The sequence below is a fragment of the Berkeleyomyces rouxiae genome (genome assembly GCF_048999995.1).
Source record: "Berkeleyomyces rouxiae strain 22BRR77 chromosome Unknown BrBRR77_ptg000001l, whole genome shotgun sequence".
Classification (NCBI taxonomy): Eukaryota; Fungi; Ascomycota; class Sordariomycetes; order Microascales; family Ceratocystidaceae; genus Berkeleyomyces; species Berkeleyomyces rouxiae.
Genome location: NW_027396491.1, coordinates 4,893,979 through 4,912,948, shown reverse-complemented (window position 1 = coordinate 4,912,948; position 18,970 = coordinate 4,893,979). Strand labels below are relative to the sequence as shown.

Below are 18,970 nucleotides of genomic sequence, written 5' to 3'. Positions count from 1 at the left end.
AAGCCATACTCGGATAAGCTAGACCACGTCAGCCAGGCAGGCTAGAGCTAAGATGCGGTGCCCTATGTCAGGGTCAGGGACAAGTAGCTGTACACCGGAGCAGGTAGAGACGCCAGTAGCAGTACAGGTACAGGTACAGACACAGATACAGACGCAGATACAGATATAGGCCCTGTGCTACACAAGGGAGCCCCCAGGGCTACACTGGAGGCGGGCCAGGCCAGGACAGGCCCAGTTACAGGTCAAGCTGGATAGCGCAGCCCAGTGCAGACCAGCGCAGATTTAGCATGGCTTTTGTGTGTGTTAGTGGCTAGTGCGCGCTGCTGACAGCAGCCAAGCGGTGCAAAGCAGACGGTCTGAGACTCGGTGGTCTGCAAGCTGAGCGGATGAGCCGTCCCTCTCGTATTGGGCCTTGGGGTTATAGTGATATATATCCAGACACAAGGCGATTTTCCGTTCTTCACTATAGCTAGCTGTAGGGCACATGTACAGGCGGCTGCAGAAAGAGGAAAAGGCCCGCATGGGGCATGGCATGATCACGATGCGTGTGTGTGTATAATATAATACGGGGGGAGGGGGATTATCTGGCATGGCCGGCAGAAGAAAAGCGAAGACTAAGAGAACAAAAAAAGGGACAGGCCAAGAGGCTCTTTTTTTTTTCTCTTTTTTTTTTCTCTTTTTTTTTTCTTTTCTTTTTCCCATTTTATCTCCATCAACCCCCCCCCCCCCCCCCCCCCCCCCATCACCAAAAAAACTGCAGCTTTATTTACATGCTGCGCCGCTCTGCAAGAATTCTATGAAGAAGAACATCGGCATCCTCCTTCTGCTGCTTGATGCCTGGCTTTACTTGACCCTTCTATTATTGACAAGGGGAAGGGGGCCGGGAGGCAGGCACAGACACCAGAGCAGAAGGCACGGACGTCGACAGAGGCAGGTACGCATCAAATGTGTATGTACAAGTACAAGTAACTACAAGCAACTACAAGCAACTGCCCAGGTACCAAGGTACCAACAATTGGTTCATTCTACACCTCTAACCATCCAAATTCCACTGCCCCCATTTACTTGCTGGCAGTACTTACTCGACTTGCACACAGATGCTTCCCTCTCCTTCCACCCGGAGGCGGCGTGGTGCCCGCGTAGCAGGAGTCTCCTCCCAGACCACCGCGCTCCAGTTGGTTATGTGCCCTGGATCGTAGGCTTTTAGTGAATGCTGGCACAGTTGCATCTCTCCTGTCGTCTTCCCTTCGCTTCCCTTCTCTCCCCCCTATCTGCAGGCATCAAGCCCTAGCCGGACCCCCAAACCCTGGGCCCACTCCACCGCACTTGCTGTCTGGTAGCTGCTTGTACAAGTACATCTGCACTTCTGCACTTCTGCGCTAACGCCCGCCGACCGCTCTTTGGCTTCGCTGTTTCGCGCAGGTGCAAACGCCCACGCTCGTAGCTCGTAGTCGTAGAGCAACTGCCCACCACGACGGCTTCTTCCACACAAAAATTGTGCCTGCTATAATTCTCCTCTCACGAAAACCTCAGTCCATCTTCAAACTCTCCCTCCTACTTTTCTTTTCTTCGTTTTTTAGGTGCCCTCGTCCACCGCAGAAGTCGCACAACTCACGCTGCACCGCGGCCACCACGACAGAATCCCGCCTTCTTGTTTGTTGCTGGTCTGTTACGCTGCGCTATACATAAAATCTACCTGCCAACCACATTCTGCCTACCTCCATTCCCAATTTATCCTTTTTCATCCTCTGTTTTTGTTCTTATTTGCCGTTCCTCCTTTTTTCTCCCTCTTCTTCTTCTTTCTTCTCTTCTTCATGGCCGACACTTGAACTTCTCTCTTCTCTTCTCACGCCGCAACGCCGTTCTTCACTTCCTGTCATTCTTTTCCGTGAATTAATTTTTTACTCTTACTTTTTTTATACTTCTCCAAAGCTCTCCTTCTATTTTCTTATTCTATTCTCTTCTCTACTCGACTTTGCTCTCATCTCCGCCATCCACGCCTTTTTTCTTCTTCTCTTCTCCCTTCTCCAGCTAGTCTTCATCTTCTCGCTGCAATACTGCACTGCACGCCAACATTTTGCTCAGCCCACGGAAACCTGCTTGATCTACACGAAAAGACACGCGTTTATAATACTCGCTCACGACTACCAACATGTCGTAAGTCACTGCACTATCTATACATCAGCCACTCGGCCCTTTGACCCTTCGACCCGACACAACAAATCGCGCCTGCTCACACATCCCAATTTTTAGATTAGGAGACGCCTTCAAGTCCTTCTGGCATTCTATGACCAGTTACGACCGACGTAAGTTGTATCCCCTTTTCCCACTGCTCTGCATCACTTTCCTATACTACTACCTACTCACTTCTCCTGTCTTTCTTATCTTGCATTGCCTCCCCCCTTCTCCACCTCCGCTCTATTTGTTTACCCATGAGTGAAATTCTTACTTACGTCTCCCCTCGTCAGACTCAAATCACGATTCACCCTACAGAACTGGACGCCATGTGCCCCTTGACAGCGCCCGTGGCTTAACCTCTGTGGCAACTGGTTTCGAATCTCGCCATGACCTCTCCTACCACGATGACCGCTCCGACTTCGACTCTCGTCCGCCTTTCTCTCCCGCTTCTCCCTCTGGCTCCTACTCTCCTGGTCTCCGCTCACAATCCGCTCGCACCAACGGCGAAGGATTTGAGGTTCAATCCCCCGGGGATGTCCCCATGCAGGCATTCCGGGATGGCCTGCCCCCAGCACCCCCTGTTTCCCACTCTTGGCACCGCATAGATGCCTGGGCTGAAGAGCACTATCCCGAATTGTTTGATCAAGTGTGTGAAGGTGCCACTCGCAACGATATGAACGATCTCGAGCACCAGCTCGATAGCTCGCTACCTGCCGACGTTCGCGAGTCTTGGATGTGCCACGATGGCCAAGAACGTGGCGGCTTGCCTACTGGTATTATTTTCGGCAACATGCTTCTCGATTGTGAGGAAATTGTCCAGGAATGGGAGAACTGGCGCACCGTCAACACTGAGTTCCTGCAACGTCAAGCCGCCATGCCCCCCACGCCCCCGAAAAGACATTCCGTGTCCGAAGATGGCGGTGAGCCCTCTTCTTCCAAAACCAACTCGCCCAATGCCGCTTCACGCAACAACCCCAATTGGCGCAAGGACCTCATTTCTCGCCAGGAGTGTGTGCCCGCCGGCGCTATTCAGCGTGCCTACTCTCACCCAGCTTGGATCCCTCTTGTGCGTGATTGGGGTGGCAACAACTTGGCTGTCGATCTTCACCCTGGTCCTACCGGCCACTGGGGTCAGATTATTCTCTTTGGTCGCGACTACGACACGAAATATGTTGTTGCTCGCTCGTGGGCTCATTTGCTGGCTATTGTGGCCGACGATCTCTCCAGCAACAAGTGGTTCATCAATGAGGAAACTATGGAACTAAAGCTGCGCGAGTTCAAGTCCAGCCGTGTTGAGCCTAGCTACTTCGATATTCTCCGCTGGCGTATGGACCAAAAGTACAACCGCCGTCCTCCTAACCGCAAGTCCATGGCGCCCACTCCCCGTGGTAGTGCTCCCCGTTCAGCCGCAACCTCGACTCACACTTCTCCCACTGGTTCACCTTATATCTCGCCCGTCGTTGACAACGTTTCCAGCGACTCTCTCCGTGGCCGCAGTTTGCAACGCCTGTCAGTAGCTTCGCCTCTTGCCAACTCCCCGCTTGCTAGCCCCAGTCGACCTGGATATGCCAAGGCGTCTCCCCTTGCACGGGTGACAGAAGAAAACGACGGTAGCAATTCCACTATCAACAACTCTCTTGGTGTCAACACTTCCACATCAACAACGGTATCGCCCAAGCTTCTTGAGATTGACAGCCCTGTGCTCCTCATGGATGCTGCCAAGAAGACCAAGATTCCACTATCATCAACGGGGAATGGCAGCGAGACCGCAGCTTCCATCAAATCAACGGCTAGCAGTTCATCTTCGGAGGAGGAAGACTCAGATACCGAAGACGAGAAGAAAGTGGCCAAGAAGGTGGTCAATGAGATTGATGACGGCATGAAGACCATTGAGATTTAGATTTTGTTTCTTTTCCCATTTTTCTTTTCTTTTTTTTCTACCTCAGCTGTAGTAATGTCTTTCTTCTTTACTTCCTCACGTTCCAGCAGTTCTTTTTTTTTTTTACTTCGTTCTTCTTTTTCTAGCCTTCGGCTTGCTGATTTGTCGCGCTGCCTTTGGTTGTATTTGCCTGTTGCATTTCGTCCTGAATAATGTTCAACATGCCCTACAATGTCTACCTCGTTTTTTCTCTTTCCACTCATACAACTTGTAATCCTAAAATTGTAAAAAAAACAAAAAGGAAAACCTCATCGAGCCTTTCTCAAAAAAAGTGTTTTCTCATGAACTGGTGCATTATCTATCAACTTCACTTGTGCATGTATTTTGTTGTCGGAGAAGCAAAGGTTGTGGCTAAAGAACCTAGAGTTTCTCCTACACACGTAATACCACACGCTTAGGTGAGGGTTATTCAGGGGTACACTCTTTTTTCCTAACCCAAAAAGAAAAAAAAATACACATGCAGAACTGAATGCTGCAAGGAGTGAGTGCGTGTCAGCGCTTAATTTTAGCGACACGATTTTCTAAACTAAGCTTAAAGAAAGAGTTTGATTAGGGTCTCTCGTCACCAGGGGGCTGGCTGGCTTGATTGGCGTCTGGCAATGGGGGGAAGAGGAGCAGGATGGGCATGGTTAGACGGGTATGTATGCGTGTACATAATACAAGTTCACGGTAGAGTCGACTTTGACATGTGCTAGTAGTGGCAGAGGTGACTTGGGCGTCGCTTCATTTGAGGCTGGTTTTGTGTGTTGGGCCATGTGCTGGCCAACTCTTCTTGCCTTGCCATCGTACTAAACTCGAATACCTGGCTATGACTTTTTTATACCGTGTGGACAATGTTGAACAGTCGTCTTCCTAGTAGTATTTGTATTGTGTGTAAAAGACAGTGCCACATCTATATCCCGGCTCCTCCCCTGGCCTCTGGCCTCTACCTTCCCTTCCCGTCCATCCTCTCCTACTGCTTACTCAGCAGCAGCTGCCACAGGGCATTCGGGTCGACAAAGTCGTGGTGAATCACATTGACAAGGTAATAGTCTCGGCGGATGCCTTCAAGCAACTTCGCCGACGCCGTGCCGGGCGGGTATACGCGCGCCCACTCGCCCCAGATGCCAAAGGCTTCCTCGCCCCACGCGCAAAACGACACCTCCTCGATAATCGTCGGCGTGACAATCTCCTTGCCAGGGAACACGCCCCAAGTGACCGCGTTGGTGCTGGGCTGCTGCGGGCCGGCGCGCGCCGGCGCTGCTGCCGTCATGCCAGAGCCAGAGCCAGGGCCAGCGTTGGCGTCGGCGGCCACAGCAGCCAACCTATCCGACGAAACAAAGTCTCCGCGTGCGTTGCTGGCATAGAAGCAGACCTGATCCTTGACGCTGGGGTCTGTCAGGCGCGCGAGCAGAGTCTTCCACGCGGCGCTGGGCAGGAAAAACTCGACAAAGGCCTTTTGGAAGACGAAGCCGTTGGGTGGGCCCCAGCCAAAGGTGGCGTCGCTGCTCTTGGCGCCGTTGACGGCCGGCTGCGACGCGACGGTCCACCAGCCGCGTGTGTCGAGTGCCTCGAGGTGGTGCTGGATGGCCGACGACTCGGGCCGCAGCTCCTCCTCGCTCCACGGCAGCGCGGACAGGTCGCCGCGAATGTGGCGCAGGAACAGCGTGTTGATGTCGTCGGGCGTCACGGGGTAGCCCCAGTGCTGCAGGGCCTGCGAGGGCGTCATGTGCAGGCTGACGCCGTAACCGTCGATTTCGCCGTAGGCGGGCGAGCGAGCGTCGCCCCAGCGGCCATTGGGGAAGTCATCCCATGTGACTTCGCGGCCGAGCACACCTTCGCCTTCCGATGCGGCGAGAGTGTTGGCACGCGTGTTGATGGGGTTGGATAGTAGGGAGGCGTCGCGTGCAGACACTACGTACTCGCTGTTGCCGACGGATCCGGTCGAGACAATCACACGGTTGCGCGGGTCAGAGCCGATGGAGGACATCCGCCGTGCTACGGCATTGGACCGGCCATTTAGGATAACAGGCGGCGCTAGGCTGCTGCCGTTGGCGCGGATGGGCATAGAGACTTCGTCGTCGCCTATTATGGCTTCTTCGTTGTCATCATATTCATCCCTGTCAGGAATCAGACCTGTCTTTTCCAGAATAAGGCTCACGGACTTCTCCAGGTTGAGCGTGTAGAAGTGGAAGCCCTGGGGGGTGGATGTGTCGGTCTTCATCCTCTTGATCTCGGCAATGATTTCGCTTAGTATATCTACGCCAACAGACTTGACCTGCTCGTCATCAGCTTGGACAGCATCTAGCCTTGACATCAAGGCCTGAGGCACCTTGGCGTGACTCAGTTTGGTGGTTCGTTTGATCATTTGGTAGCTCTGGATGGGCATTAAGCCAGGGATAATGGGGATGGAGTTGAAGATGCCGCTGGGATGGGCCCTTAGCTTGGCCTCAAAGCTGGCATATGCAGAGACATCGAAGAAGAGCTGGGTCATGATGAAGTCGGCACCCGCCTGTACCTTTTCGACCAGCATTGGCAAGTCATTATCGAAGCTCTGGCCGGTGGGATGGCTGCCGTCGGCGTGGCCCTCGGGGTAGGCGGCAACACCAATGCAAAAGTAGTCGCCATGGTTTTTGCGGATGTAGCGCACAAGGTCAAGGGCGTAGTTGAAGTTGCCAGCATCTTCGTCCTTAGCGTCAGCGCCCGCATCGGCATACTCGGCGGTACGGGGCGGATCACCGCGGAGAGCCAGAATATTTCGTATTCCAAGCGCCTTGGCATCCTCTAGGGCCTTGTCAATAAGCCGCGGGCTCATGTTGGTGCACGTCAGATGCAGGCACGTGGTGAGACCCAGCTCTCTCTGGCACGTCTCGGCCAGCTGCATTGACTTTTGCGCAGTCGAGCCGCCGGCACCCCACGTGACATTGACAAAGAGCGGGTGAAGCGCGCGCTCCATTCGGTCGAGACGGTTGCGTAGATTGGAGAAGCCCATGTCGGTCTTGGGCGGGAAGAACTCGAGGGAGAAGTAGCAGGCGCCGGCCGGCAAGGCGGCGATTTTGTCTGTGATTTTGTCCATTTGGGCAACTGGCGGTTATATACGGCTGGGAAGCAGAGGGGCTCGAGTGGTGGTGATGGCAGAGGGAATAACGGGGGAGTCTGGGGTCGGGATGGTCGTAGAAAGCCAATCGCAGAGGCGCTGCCGGAAGGGGAGGACGAGCCAAGGGAGATGGCTAGAGGATTATATAAGCAGTGCCAAGTCAACAGCCTTGCAGATAGTGGTAGTGCACGAGGTGTCGTGATGTATTTGTATATAAGTGAGTATGACTCTGCAGCAGGATGCGATGACGTCTCGCAGTCTTACGCAGAAGCACAGACAATTGGTGGGCAGAAGCTCCCAGTAGAAGGCCGGCAACGGACGGGGAGCAATTGCAGGCCGAGGAAGAACGGGATGACAAAGAGAAGAGGGCCGGAGTTGGTCGCGACTGGCGGAAAAAAAAAGCGCGGGCTTCTAGCTCGGTGATGCAGAATTTTAGGTGGTTTTAGATGATCGGCTTCGGTGGTTGCGGAGGGGCTACTGGTTTATTAGAAGGCCGGGCCCGCATTTTCTGACTCGGCATATAGATGTTGTGTGATCTGGAGGCGCCAGCTGGCAGCCAGCTGGCCATAAAGTGAATGGTCATAGGTGCTCTTCACGACAGCTGCCGGCAGCTTCCCAGCAGCTGCCCCTACAAAAAACCCCCAAGCTGTGCCCCGCCGTCCGCCGCGCTGTCCCGTCTGGAGAGTCCACCAACACCGATTGCCGGACTGCCTCCACGTCTCGAGCCGCCATGCCGATACCCTCCCGCCCGGCTACTGGGACACTGCCGGCAATCTGCGCCGTGCCCAGCCGCCGCGCGCCCTCGCAAATGGCGCTTCCGCTGCGCCAGAGCGTCTACCGGCGTCTCGCCCAGCTCTCACAATGCTCGGCTCTTCACCTGCAAGCTCGGCGGCACTATGCGTCGCAGGCGCAGAAGAAGCAGCTGGATTTGGCTAGCATTGACGAAAAGTGGCGCAAAGCCTGGAAAAAGATCCTCCCGAACGGACCCAAGGCTTCGGGTCCTGGGCCTGCCAAGGGCTCGCAGCTCGTGCTGCCCATGTTTCCCTACCCGTCGGGCAATTTGCACCTGGGCCACCTGAGAGTCTACACCATCGCCGATGTCATGGCTCGGTTCCGGTCTATGCAAGGCTACGAAGTTGTATTACCCATGGGTTGGGATGCCTTTGGTTTGCCTGCTGAGAACGCGGCCTTGGCCAGAGGCATCCCGCCTGCCGGCTGGACCAAGTCCAACATCGCAAAAATGAAGGAGCAACTTGAAGTCATGAACGGCTGCTGGAGCTGGGACCGCGTGAGTTTCTACTACTTGGAAGATAAGTCCCGTATACGCGCGCGCCCACTAACGCTGGCTTGCATATCCAGGAACTCGCCACATGCGACCCCGAATTCTACAAGCACACCCAGAAGCTTTTCCTCATGCTGCACGAAAAAGGCCTTGCCTACCAAGCCGATGCCGAAGTCAACTTTGATCCTGTCGACAACACCGTCGTGGCCAATGAACAGGTCGATGCCAACGGCTGCTCGTGGCGATCTGGCGCCAAGGTCGAGAAGCGCAATCTGCGCCAGTGGTTTTTCAAGATCTCCGAGTACCGCGACGCGCTGCTAAACGACCTTGAAAGCCTGTCCAAGGACGATGCCTGGCCTGAGAGAGTGCTCGCCATGCAGCGCAACTGGCTTGGCAAGTCCCACGGCGCGCAGGTCCGTTTCCCTGTGTTGGGCGCGCCTGGCTCTGACATCGAGGTTTTTACCACGAGGCCCGACACGCTATTTGGCGTACAGTACGTGGCGCTGGCAGCGTCACACCCCATTGTTGTTGATCTGGCCAAGAATAACCCCGAGCTTCAGGCCTTCATTGACACCCTGTCTGCCGAGCCCCCCGAGAGCAAGGCCGGCTTTTTGTTGGACGGAGTGCGCGCTATAAATCCGTTGGCATTCCATGAAGAAACCCCACAAGCCACCAAAACATCAATCCCCGTCTATGTTGCGTCGTATGTAATCGGCTACTACGGTGAGGGAGCTGTCATGGGTGTTCCCGCTCATGATACTCGTGACTTTGCCTTTTGGAAGCATCACCACAAAGATGCGCCAGTACGTGTTGTTATAACATCAGAAAACGCTGAAAGCCAGCCTTCAGACCCATCGGAGACTACTGAATCTACCGTCTCTATTCAGGTCCAGCCCCTGACTGGCCACGGTGTCATGGCCGAGACGAGTGGACCATTCACCGGTATGCCTTCCAAGGAAGCGGGACAAAAAATCATACAGCTTCTCGAGCCCGCCAAGCTCGCTCAAAGCGTCGAAAAGTGGCGGCTGCGCGACTGGCTCATCAGCAGACAGCGCTACTGGGGAACCCCCATTCCCATCATCCACTGCCAGAGCTGCGGCCCCGTCCGCGTGCCGGACCAGGACTTGCCCGTCACACTGCCCGAGGTTGACAACCATTGGGGATCAGGGAAGCCCGGAAACCCGCTGGAAAGCGTCGAGGACTGGGTCAACTGCAAGTGCCCGTCGTGTGGGGGCGCAGCCAAGCGAGATACCGACACCATGGACACCTTTGTCGATTCTAGTTGGTATTATGCCCGCTTTGCCGATCCACATAACCCCGATGTTCCCTTTACGCCTGAAGCTGTTAAAAAATACTTGCCCGTTGACCTTTATATCGGTGGAATCGAGCATGCTATCCTGCATCTTTTATACTCTCGCTTCATTTACAAATTCCTCTCTACGACCACACTCTTTTCAGAGTCGCCCTTGTTGCCGGAGGAAACCCAGGCTGAACCCTTTAAGCGACTCATCACTCAGGGCATGGTCCATGGCAAAACATACACAGACCCTACGAACGGCCGCTTTCTCGAGCCCGAAGAAATCGACCTTTCGAACTCTAAGCAGCCGCGGGTCGTGGGCACTGAGCGTGAAGCAAGCGTCAGTTATGAGAAAATGTCCAAGAGCAAATACAACGGCGTCGACCCGACCGGCTTTGTGGCCAAGTATGGCGCCGACGCCACTCGGACTCACATGCTCTTCCAGGCGCCTGTGGCCGATGTGTTGAACTGGGACGAGACCAAGATCTCTGGCGTGACGCGCTGGTTTGCTCGTCTTTACGACTACATCAACACGCTCCCCGCCGCCGACCCAGCCGATTCCGCCATGACAGCCGAGCAGTTCCTCGAGAAGCAGCACACCACACTCGCCTCGATGGATGCCGACGCAAAGGCCACGTGGGACGCCAATGTCGCGCTCTGGCGCCAAGTGCAGGCCACAATCCAGTCAGTGACGGCGTCGTTCGCCAATGTCTACGCGCTAAACACCGTCGTCTCCGACCTGATGGTCCTGACTAACACGCTGACGCCCAGTGCCAGTGCCAGCACGTTAATCCGCCGCGAAGCTGCCTCGGCGCTCGTGCGCATGCTGGCTCCGCTGGCGCCTGCGTTTGCCGAGGAGTGCTGGAGCATTCTGTGCCCTGCGGCCGGAGCCATCTTCGGTAAGGCAGCGTTCCCGGCGCCGGATAACTCGAAGCGGCTGCTCGCTGTGTCAATGCAAAAGTGCGCTGTGCAAGTCAATGGGCGGCTAAAGGCGGTCGTCAGTGTGCCGGTGGCGGGCAAAGAGGTTCGCGGCGAGGCGCTGCAGAATTATATCGTTGGGGAAATCATGAAGACCGACGAGGGTCGGGCTAAGGTGGCGCCTGTTGTTGATCTGGCGACAGTCAGGAAGATCATCGTCGTCAAGAACGGCGCTACGGTCAATTTTGTAATGTAGCGGGAAGAGACGTGTACGAGTAAAGATTTTGTCAGGTCCGTGAGAATGACCATGGCGTGTACCATTAATGTTTGTAATACATACACAACAACATCATAACATCAACTCATAAAGTCACAAGGATTCAGCGGTTCACCGAATAGCGTTCTTGTCATCTTCACATTCCCATTCCACACCTAAAAGAAAAAAAAAAACAACACACACACCCTAATGTACACAGTTGAGACCTCAACCCACGCCTAGCCCTCGTCGTTTTTTTTTTGAGAAAAGGAAAAGAGGAAGAGTAGAAAAGGAGAAAAAAAGAAATGGGGGAAAGGTGATATAAAAACAGCAGAGAAAGAAGTTGAGGGAAGCGTGAAAAAACTAGTGGGAACTGGGCGGTATTACTCTCCCTCTCTTCCATGGGTATACGCAGTGAAAAAGAGAAGATCGCGGCATCAGCTTCCAAGAGTCATCCAAGCGGTTCAAGCGGCAAGCTTAGAAGGGGACGTTGGGCATGGGAGGGGGGCTGCCAAGTTCGGCAGCAGCCTGCAGCTCCTCAGACTGAGACTCGACAGACAGACCGAAGCCAATCTTGGGGGTTTGCTGTAGAAAGAGGAAAACATGATGTTAGCAAGCACTCGAAGACGCATAAATAGAGCACTTTGAAACTTACAGTCCAATGGTCAAACTCAGCAGCAAAGGTTAGTGACACGGGGGCCTGAGTGCGCTTCTCGATCAAGCAGCCGATCTTGCCGCTGGAGTCGATCTGGGCACGGAAGGTGGCCATGCGGAAGTCGTACTTCAAGCCAACAGTGGTCAGGCCCTCCTTGGAGATACCACCACCCATCATGGCAGGCGAGGGGGCTAGCGACAGCTGCATGTCAACACCGGCTTGCACCTTGTCGGATAGACGCTTCCAGTAGGTGGCGATGAAGGCGCCCTGGGCCTGCAGCTGGGCGGTGGCAGCCCAGTCCTCGGCCTTGTAGCGACCCATGAGTGACACGGCGGTCTCGGGGCCCTGGGTCATGGCGGGGCGCTGGTAGACGCTCTCAAAGCCAAGGGCCAGCTTGGGAGTAATGGACTGCAGGTAGCTGCCCAGGAAGATGCCGGTCAGGCCGCCGCTCAGAGCAGAGGGGTTGATCATCTTGAGCGAGGCAGTGAAGTCGCTGCCAGAGTAGTCGTGGTCGAACTGGGCCATGTTGCCGTTGGGGCTCATCTGCACCTGGGCCTTGGTCATGAGTGCGGGCGTCCAGCGATAGTTCATGCGCGCGCTGCAGGTGCCCTCGTTGTCGAGTTGCGACTGCATAAAGACGTCGTCGGTGCCGTACAGCGTGGCAAAGGCGTAGGGGCTCTGGCGCTCGCCCATGGCGAACTGGTGCGACACTTGGAAGAAAGGCGACGTGCCGACAATCTTGGTGATGTCGGCCTTGATGCCTGAGAACATGTAGCCCGAAGGCAGGACCTCACGCTGCACCTCCTTGGTCAGTAGCTCGCTGGTGCCGGGGTTGGGCAGGCCCAGCTTTTGTCTGCGTTCCGAGTAAGACTCGAGGACATCGGCCACGCTCTTGGCGAGCGGGTTGGTGGCCAGGAAGCCGTTGATTGAATCCATGATGGTGGCCATTGTGTGGGGGAGGAGAGACGGAGCGGGGGATGTCTGGCGGATGAAGCAAGAGACAGGCGGATTGCCGGGAGGATGTCGCTGTGGCCACGGAGAAATGCGGGAAGGATGGCGGAGGTCTCGGTGGAGGGCAGACGATGCAAGAGACAAGAAGACGGCGTCGAAGTGGCTTTATCGCTTGGAGGCCAGGCCAATGGTGATTGATGGAAAGTAGAGAAGCAGACGAAACCCTCCAAAAACTCAATGACACGAAGACGAAGTCAATAACACCAAAAGGGAAGAGAAATAAAATTACAAAAAAAATCAATTAATTTCTTTCCGGCCAACGAACAGGCTCGCAAACATGATCCCAAAAGAAAAATATTCCAAGCACAGGCACTCCAGGCGATGATGGGCCCCAAGGCGGTGATGGCTGGCGGATGGCAGAAAAAAGCGGGCTTGAAATTTTCTGTCATTAGGGTTAGTCGGCGGATTGAGGCACCACCCACTCTGCTCTGTCCAACGGCGGGCGCGCTAATTGGCCAATGGGCTCTGCTTACTGCGCCGATGTTCAGCCGGTGGTTGCATGGATCACGTGTAAGCAGCACATTCCGCATCGTACCGCCGCCCCCACTTTTAGCCTAGCCGGCCTGGACTTGACCTGGAATTGGATGTATGTATGGGCACAGGTATCAGGTACTGCTGCAGCCAGCGCCTCGGCGCTGCTGAGTCCGATAGCCCGGACTTTGCTTTTTCCCTCCACGTCTTCTTGGAGCTCCAGCCTCCCCTTAACCCTTGCCCCCACGGCAATCACCCCTAAATCCAAACCATCCACGGCCCAAAATCGCCTAAGCGCTATCGAGCTGACAGGCAGCTGCAACGCAACAACGGCTTTGATCCTGGTCATCAATCATTCTAAGCTCCAGATATACAAGTGACAAGCTATACCCCACCGCATTGTCGTCGCCGCTTGTGGTGCCACAGCCAAAACATCGTGTGCTTCCGTGTTCTCGGTGCTGCTCTCCAACTGGCTCAACGTCGCTGCCATCCGCTCCGCCATCCGCCTCATATCTTTGCAGCCCTTCGTCAAAATGGACACTCTACTGTGAGTCCACGTCTTCTCCTCACATGTCTTCTCACGGGCTCTGGCTAACCCTAGCATCTCCCCTCGCCGCGTCCCAGCACGGCTGAGATTGCTCTCAATGCTCCGCGGTACCGTCGCCGGAGTTCGACGTTTCTCGATTCCATCCATGATACCTCAGATGACCAGAGCATGGCCCCGGCCCAGCTGTACAGCACCATGTCCGGCCGGCTGTTCCACTCGGGCCGGATCGCCATAGTCATGGTCGGCCTGCCGGCCCGCGGCAAGACGTAGGCCTTCCGCTCTTTATTGCCCTGCGTTTTCCTGGCTTTGCCTACTTTACATGATTGCTGCCTCTGCTATAACCCCGTCTTCTAACTTTGCCTAGTCACATCTGCGTGTCCATGTCACGATACTTGCAGTGGCTGGGCGTCAAGACCCGCATCTTCCATCTGGGCGACTATCGCCGCGCAACTGTCGAAGGTGGAAATGTACCAGAGGATTACTTTTTCCCTAATGCGTCGCCAGCCTCTGTTATTCTGCGCCAGAAGATTCTCAAAAAGTGTCGTGAGGACATCTACAACTGGCTAAATCACGCCAACGGTCAGGTTGCCATCTATGATGCCGTAAATCCAACGAGTGCTGGCAGAAGAGCCCTCGCCAAGGAGTTTGCCAAACACGACGTCCAGACGCTTTTCATCGAGTCCTTTGTTGATGACGATTCAATTCTTCTCGAGAATGCGCGCAATGTCAAGATTTCTTCGCCCGACGTAAGAGTTGCTCCACGCCCATCACCACGACGTCAATAACTGACTCTGACGTACCCCGACAGTTTAGCGGCATGAATCCTGATGAGGCTGCAAGCCTGTATCTGCGCCGTATTGAGGCAAAGATCCCTGCTTTCGAAACCATGGACGAGAGCGAGCTCAACTATGTTCGGATGATCAATGCTGGCCAGAAGTTTTTCTACAACAACGTCAGCTTTAACTATCTTTCGCATCGAATTGTCTTTTACCTCACCAACCTACATATCAAGTCACGCGCCACCTTTTTCGTGCGTGCTGGTCCTACCAGCGAAGGCGAGTCATACCTTACTGATTCGCCGCTCTCTGAAGAGGGCCTCGACTACTCGCGCAAGATGGCGGACGAGATCCTCAAGCATCGTGAACAAGAACACGCCGAGCTTTTAAAGACACGCCCTGACGCAAGAATGCGCGGCTTGACTGTGTGGACTTCGACGCGCATGCGCACTATCCAAACAGCCGACTACTTAAAACAACTGGGCTACAAAGTGCGCCAACGACCGCAGATGTCCCAGATCAATCCTGGTGCTTGTGAACACTTGTCTGAGACCGCCATTCGTCACCAGTACGCCGATGAAGTCGAGAAGCACGAGATAGACCCATATCACCACCGATACCCACGTGCCGAGGTATGTCTACTTGATCGTGGAGCTAAAATTCCCCCGGTATTGCAAGATTCTAACTATCTACATAGTCATACCATGATCTTGCCGTCCGTCTTGAGCCTATAATCCTGGAGCTTGAGCGTGAGCAAAATGATCTGCTCATTATCGCCCACGAGTCCGTACTACGTGTTCTCTATGCCTACCTCATGCACTGTTCTACGCGCGACATCCCCACGCTTCACTTTCCCCGCGACGAAATCATCGAGATCATTCCCGCCGCGTATCAAAACGAAGCTCGCTGCATCCAAATCACCGGCGTCAGCGAAAACATCATGGCCGGCACTCGCGTTGCTTCACCTGTCGCCATTTCTGCTGCAACGTCTGACGACGGCTCTGATCTTCAAGACAATGATGACGCAAAGGTTAGCCCTGGTGCTAGCAATAGTCTTTTAACACCCCCGACGGCAGTCTCACACACGCATACAGCGAGTGGCATGGATACCCCGGAGCTGGCGGATTCGTTTAGGGATGACGACTAGATGGCGCGGATATGCTGCGGTGCTTGTTATAATTTAACTATGTAATACTGATTCTTCAACATGGCAATATGTGTGGTATGGAGTGATTCTCATTTCATTTAGTGGAAGACGAGTTTATGGCTATAGAGATCAAGGAGAGACAAAGGCTGATGAAGGGTGGTGGTCTCAAGTTCGGAGGGTTTCTGTTGGTGTAACATGAAGTTTTCATAACTAGCGAAGTTGATTTGTCGCAAAGACAAGCCCTGAAAGCGGACCGAGAAAAAAACCCCCATGCTCACAACTTGTGTGGCGGCGATGCCAGTGAGCTTTGCCAGATTAGACTAGGGCGTTGCCAGCCTTGGCGAAGATATCCGGTGGCGGGGGCGAGGGTGGAGACGGAGGACGCGGGTTCCTTTCTTCCTCGGGGTGAGCCATGAGCATGTAAAGCAAGACGAAAGAAAGTGGCGATGAGATGCACGGTAGAAAAGACGAGAATGGGGCTGGCGAGAAGACGACCAGCGGAAACAACGAGTGTGCAGAAGGTGTATGGCAGTGAGGCCCATGAACTACTTACAATGCGGCTGCAAGCACAAGGGCTCTTTATATACTCGTTGAGACTGTTGTCCTTTGTAGCGCATAGCCGTGTGACGCTTTGGGTATCTACACATAGAGACAGTAGGTTATCACATGGCATAATGTAGAGACATTACACGGCTGGAGACAACGTGGAAGGAAAGCCCAATAGTTAGTCAGTTAGAGCAGTTTGGCGCAAGTTCTGCCCGTGTGGGCTGATTACGTATGATGTGGATGATTCTTTATGCACATCAAAACCCTTGGAGCCCTTGCGAGATGCGCACTTTTGGCAGAAAGGACTTGATTTCTTCTTTCAAGTTACAGTCTATCTGAAACGAGTACAGCGCTTGGTCTCGAGTACCCATCGTTCTTTTCTTCCAGCCATGAAAACCCCCGAGTTCACTCGGTAATCAGAGTCACCCTTTTCCCCTTATTCCATAGACCAAAGAAGCCTGCGATGTTTCAAGTGCGCAGCCATGATTCCTGGGCACGAGCAACAGTGCCATTCGAGACATGCAGGAGGCCAGTCTCCTCCTTGCAGTGGCGCCCAGCCCAAAAAGACCGAGCTTCAGTCACATTTGCTCAGGCTCGTCGGCATGCCACATGTAAACTGGGCTCAAAACCTTGTATACCTGCTCGTTTCCATGGCGCATGCGTATTTTGACGCCAAACAGAAGAAAAAGAGACCAAGGCATATGACAAAAAAAGCACACACACAAAACAATTACGCGTCAGCACACTCAGTCGGTTCCAACATACTTGAACCAGTTCGGGCGGCAGTCCTCCTTGAGTAGGAAGTTTTCACCATCAAACATCTTGCCAGTCGTGCAGCCCTTGCATTTAGGCGAGTTGGGGCAGTTGAAGAAGGGGATGTGGCGGTATCCAATATCACGGAACCTGTGGGTTGCTGTTAGTATACGAGTGATTGAGTAGTAGCGATAATAGAAGTGACATACCAATGGATGCGGCTAGCATCCTCAAACAGGCCAAGGGCAACACTATGTACGGGAGCATCGCCCCAGCGCTCGTAGAAAAAGCCTCCGGCACGGTCGAGATGATTGAAGTAGTCTTCGTAGGCCTTGCTGCGCCAAAAGTTCAGGTTACCAATCTCAAAGTTGCTCCAGAAGTGGCAGGTGGAGTAGCCGCCGGTGCCAGCGGCATGATCGGGGCGCTCGGTGTCGTCGGTCAGCCACTTGATAGCGTTGTTGTCGTGGATATATTCAGGGTGGTCGGCCATGAACTTGAGCGTCTCAGGCCACAGAGTGCGGATGGTCTTGGGGTCGTCGTACAGGTTGATAGTGAAGCCGTAGGTCTTATTGTGGTCCTGCATCCAACGGAACACATCATAGTCGACGTCGCAGAAGAAGTTGACCTTGGGTTCCACGCGCCAGTAGAACTCCATGTCTTTGAGCGCCTTGTGGCGGTAAAACATGCCCGAGTTCCAGCGGCACATCTGGTGGTATGAGATCTTGGAGGCATATTGCACGTTCTCAGACTCCAAGTTGGAGGAGGCGTCGTTGAAAAGGCTCTGGTCAATCCACGAGGGGGTGTCCCAATGCTCCTTGGGAATGGTTTCTGTTGCAAGCAAGGGTGTTAGTCTGAAGCTTCTTATACCCGAAAACTGACTGGACATGTACGTACCGTATCTGCACTCGGCCTTGGTGACAGCCTGAGTCCGGCGCTTGAACTCTTCGGTGAACGGGACGTCATTAAAAAAGGTCCACGGGTAGTTGAACTTGTGGTTCCACGTCCGCTCCAGGTCCTCCATCGACGAGACCATATCCTCGACCTCTTCGTTGCGAACAAGGGCCAGCAGCGTGGCATTGATGCGATCCGAGTTGGCCGCGTCGTGGGCATAGTTGGGGCCTGTGCGGTGGAGGGGCCCTTCTGGTTCGTCATAAGCTATTTGAGGAGAAGGTGTTAGTTGATTGGGCCAGACAGCAGCCAGTCAATTGAAGCGGAAGAGACTCACGGTCCAGCATGGGGTCGTCGAGATGGTATTCTTGTGAGTTTACGCCTTTGTTCTGGCCAGGCAGCGAAACGGACGGCTCAAAAACGCTGAACATGATGTAGACCCAGGCGATGATGGCGAGAAGCGCCAAAACGCGGACTGGGCGCGCCAGGACCATTTTGGTGGTTGTGAAGCGGAGCGAAGGATAGAGAAAAGGGCCGGCGGCGGCTGTTGGAGTGTGTGGTGGTGGGGCGATGTGAAGACAGTCCAGGCGTGCAACTGGGAGCCCGAGCCGAGAAGAACAGCTTTGGGGTCGCGAGATGTCGAGGTGGCTTTGTCGGGAAAGCCGGCGACTGGCAGGCAGACAGACCGAGGTCGAGGTTGATGTCAGGAGAGAGGCGAAAGCTACATGCAGGGTGTTCCTGAGAGATCGGTAAGGGGGATTTGGGGAGACAGGCCAAAGGTGACAAATAATCAAGACAAGGCTGGCAGCAGGCGGTAAACTACCATTTAGTAGAGTAAATGGCTATGGGAGAATCCGCTTGGGCTGAAGTTTGCCTGCACTTGGATGTACGCGTTCTCCTGAAGGCGGAAGCCGGGTGATCCTGACGGAACAGCGCCGGCAAATAATGGTGGCCACGCCTTTACAGTTGTCAGAACATATATACACTGTGTTTGCTCGGGCAGGTGCAACTCTGCACTTGCCTGCAAGCTCCCCTAGAGCTGGTCCCCACTCCGTGCGGCGCACTGTCTCTATCGTTATCAGATCTGCCAGTCCAATGTTTGCTCCTTTGCGACGTTGGCCATGCCAAACTTCAGCTTTAACTGAATAAACACTCACGGCCTAACCCCGCGACTACAACCGCAGTCCCGACTGCCCCGTTGCTACTCTCCTCCCGCCGATTCCTCCCCCA

At 54.3% G+C, this 18,970-nt stretch overlaps 6 protein-coding genes across 6 annotated transcripts; 3 read left to right on the top strand and 3 right to left on the bottom strand.

Annotated features, from left to right (window-relative positions):
• Window positions 1-2,152: 2,152 nt before the first annotated feature.
• On the top strand, window positions 2,153-4,078 carry BROUX77_001375 (uncharacterized protein; the record flags this gene model as incomplete). Its single annotated transcript, XM_073745797.1, has 3 exons — window positions 2,153-2,157; window positions 2,254-2,306; window positions 2,469-4,078. 3 exons carry the CDS (start codon window positions 2,153-2,155, stop codon window positions 4,076-4,078), a joined length of 1,668 nt encoding a protein of 555 aa, XP_073609610.1.
• A 991-nt stretch (window positions 4,079-5,069) lies between these two features.
• Window positions 5,070-7,172, bottom strand: BROUX77_001374 (uncharacterized protein; the record flags this gene model as incomplete). Its single annotated transcript, XM_073745796.1, has 1 exon — window positions 5,070-7,172. One exon carries the CDS (start codon window positions 7,170-7,172, stop codon window positions 5,070-5,072), a length of 2,103 nt encoding a protein of 700 aa, XP_073609609.1.
• A 751-nt stretch (window positions 7,173-7,923) lies between these two features.
• BROUX77_001373 (uncharacterized protein) lies at window positions 7,924-10,946 on the top strand (the record flags this gene model as incomplete). The annotated part of the gene is made up of 2 exons (XM_073745795.1): window positions 7,924-8,481; window positions 8,553-10,946. The coding sequence occupies 2 exons, from the start codon at window positions 7,924-7,926 to the stop codon at window positions 10,944-10,946; spliced, it is 2,952 nt and encodes a 983-aa protein (XP_073609608.1).
• A 477-nt stretch (window positions 10,947-11,423) lies between these two features.
• Window positions 11,424-12,549, bottom strand: BROUX77_001372 (uncharacterized protein; the record flags this gene model as incomplete). Its single annotated transcript, XM_073745794.1, has 2 exons — window positions 11,424-11,531; window positions 11,602-12,549. The coding sequence occupies 2 exons, from the start codon at window positions 12,547-12,549 to the stop codon at window positions 11,424-11,426; spliced, it is 1,056 nt and encodes a 351-aa protein (XP_073609607.1).
• Window positions 12,550-13,070: 521 nt separating this feature from the next.
• BROUX77_001371 (uncharacterized protein) lies at window positions 13,071-15,553 on the top strand (the record flags this gene model as incomplete). The annotated part of the gene is made up of 6 exons (XM_073745793.1): window positions 13,071-13,221; window positions 13,510-13,630; window positions 13,708-13,896; window positions 13,995-14,376; window positions 14,439-15,038; window positions 15,104-15,553. The coding sequence occupies 6 exons, from the start codon at window positions 13,071-13,073 to the stop codon at window positions 15,551-15,553; spliced, it is 1,893 nt and encodes a 630-aa protein (XP_073609606.1).
• A 1,292-nt stretch (window positions 15,554-16,845) lies between these two features.
• On the bottom strand, window positions 16,846-18,234 carry BROUX77_001370 (uncharacterized protein; the record flags this gene model as incomplete). Its single annotated transcript, XM_073745792.1, has 4 exons — window positions 16,846-17,002; window positions 17,062-17,680; window positions 17,747-18,007; window positions 18,078-18,234. 4 exons carry the CDS (start codon window positions 18,232-18,234, stop codon window positions 16,846-16,848), a joined length of 1,194 nt encoding a protein of 397 aa, XP_073609605.1.
• Between the last annotated feature and the right edge of the window lie 736 nt (window positions 18,235-18,970).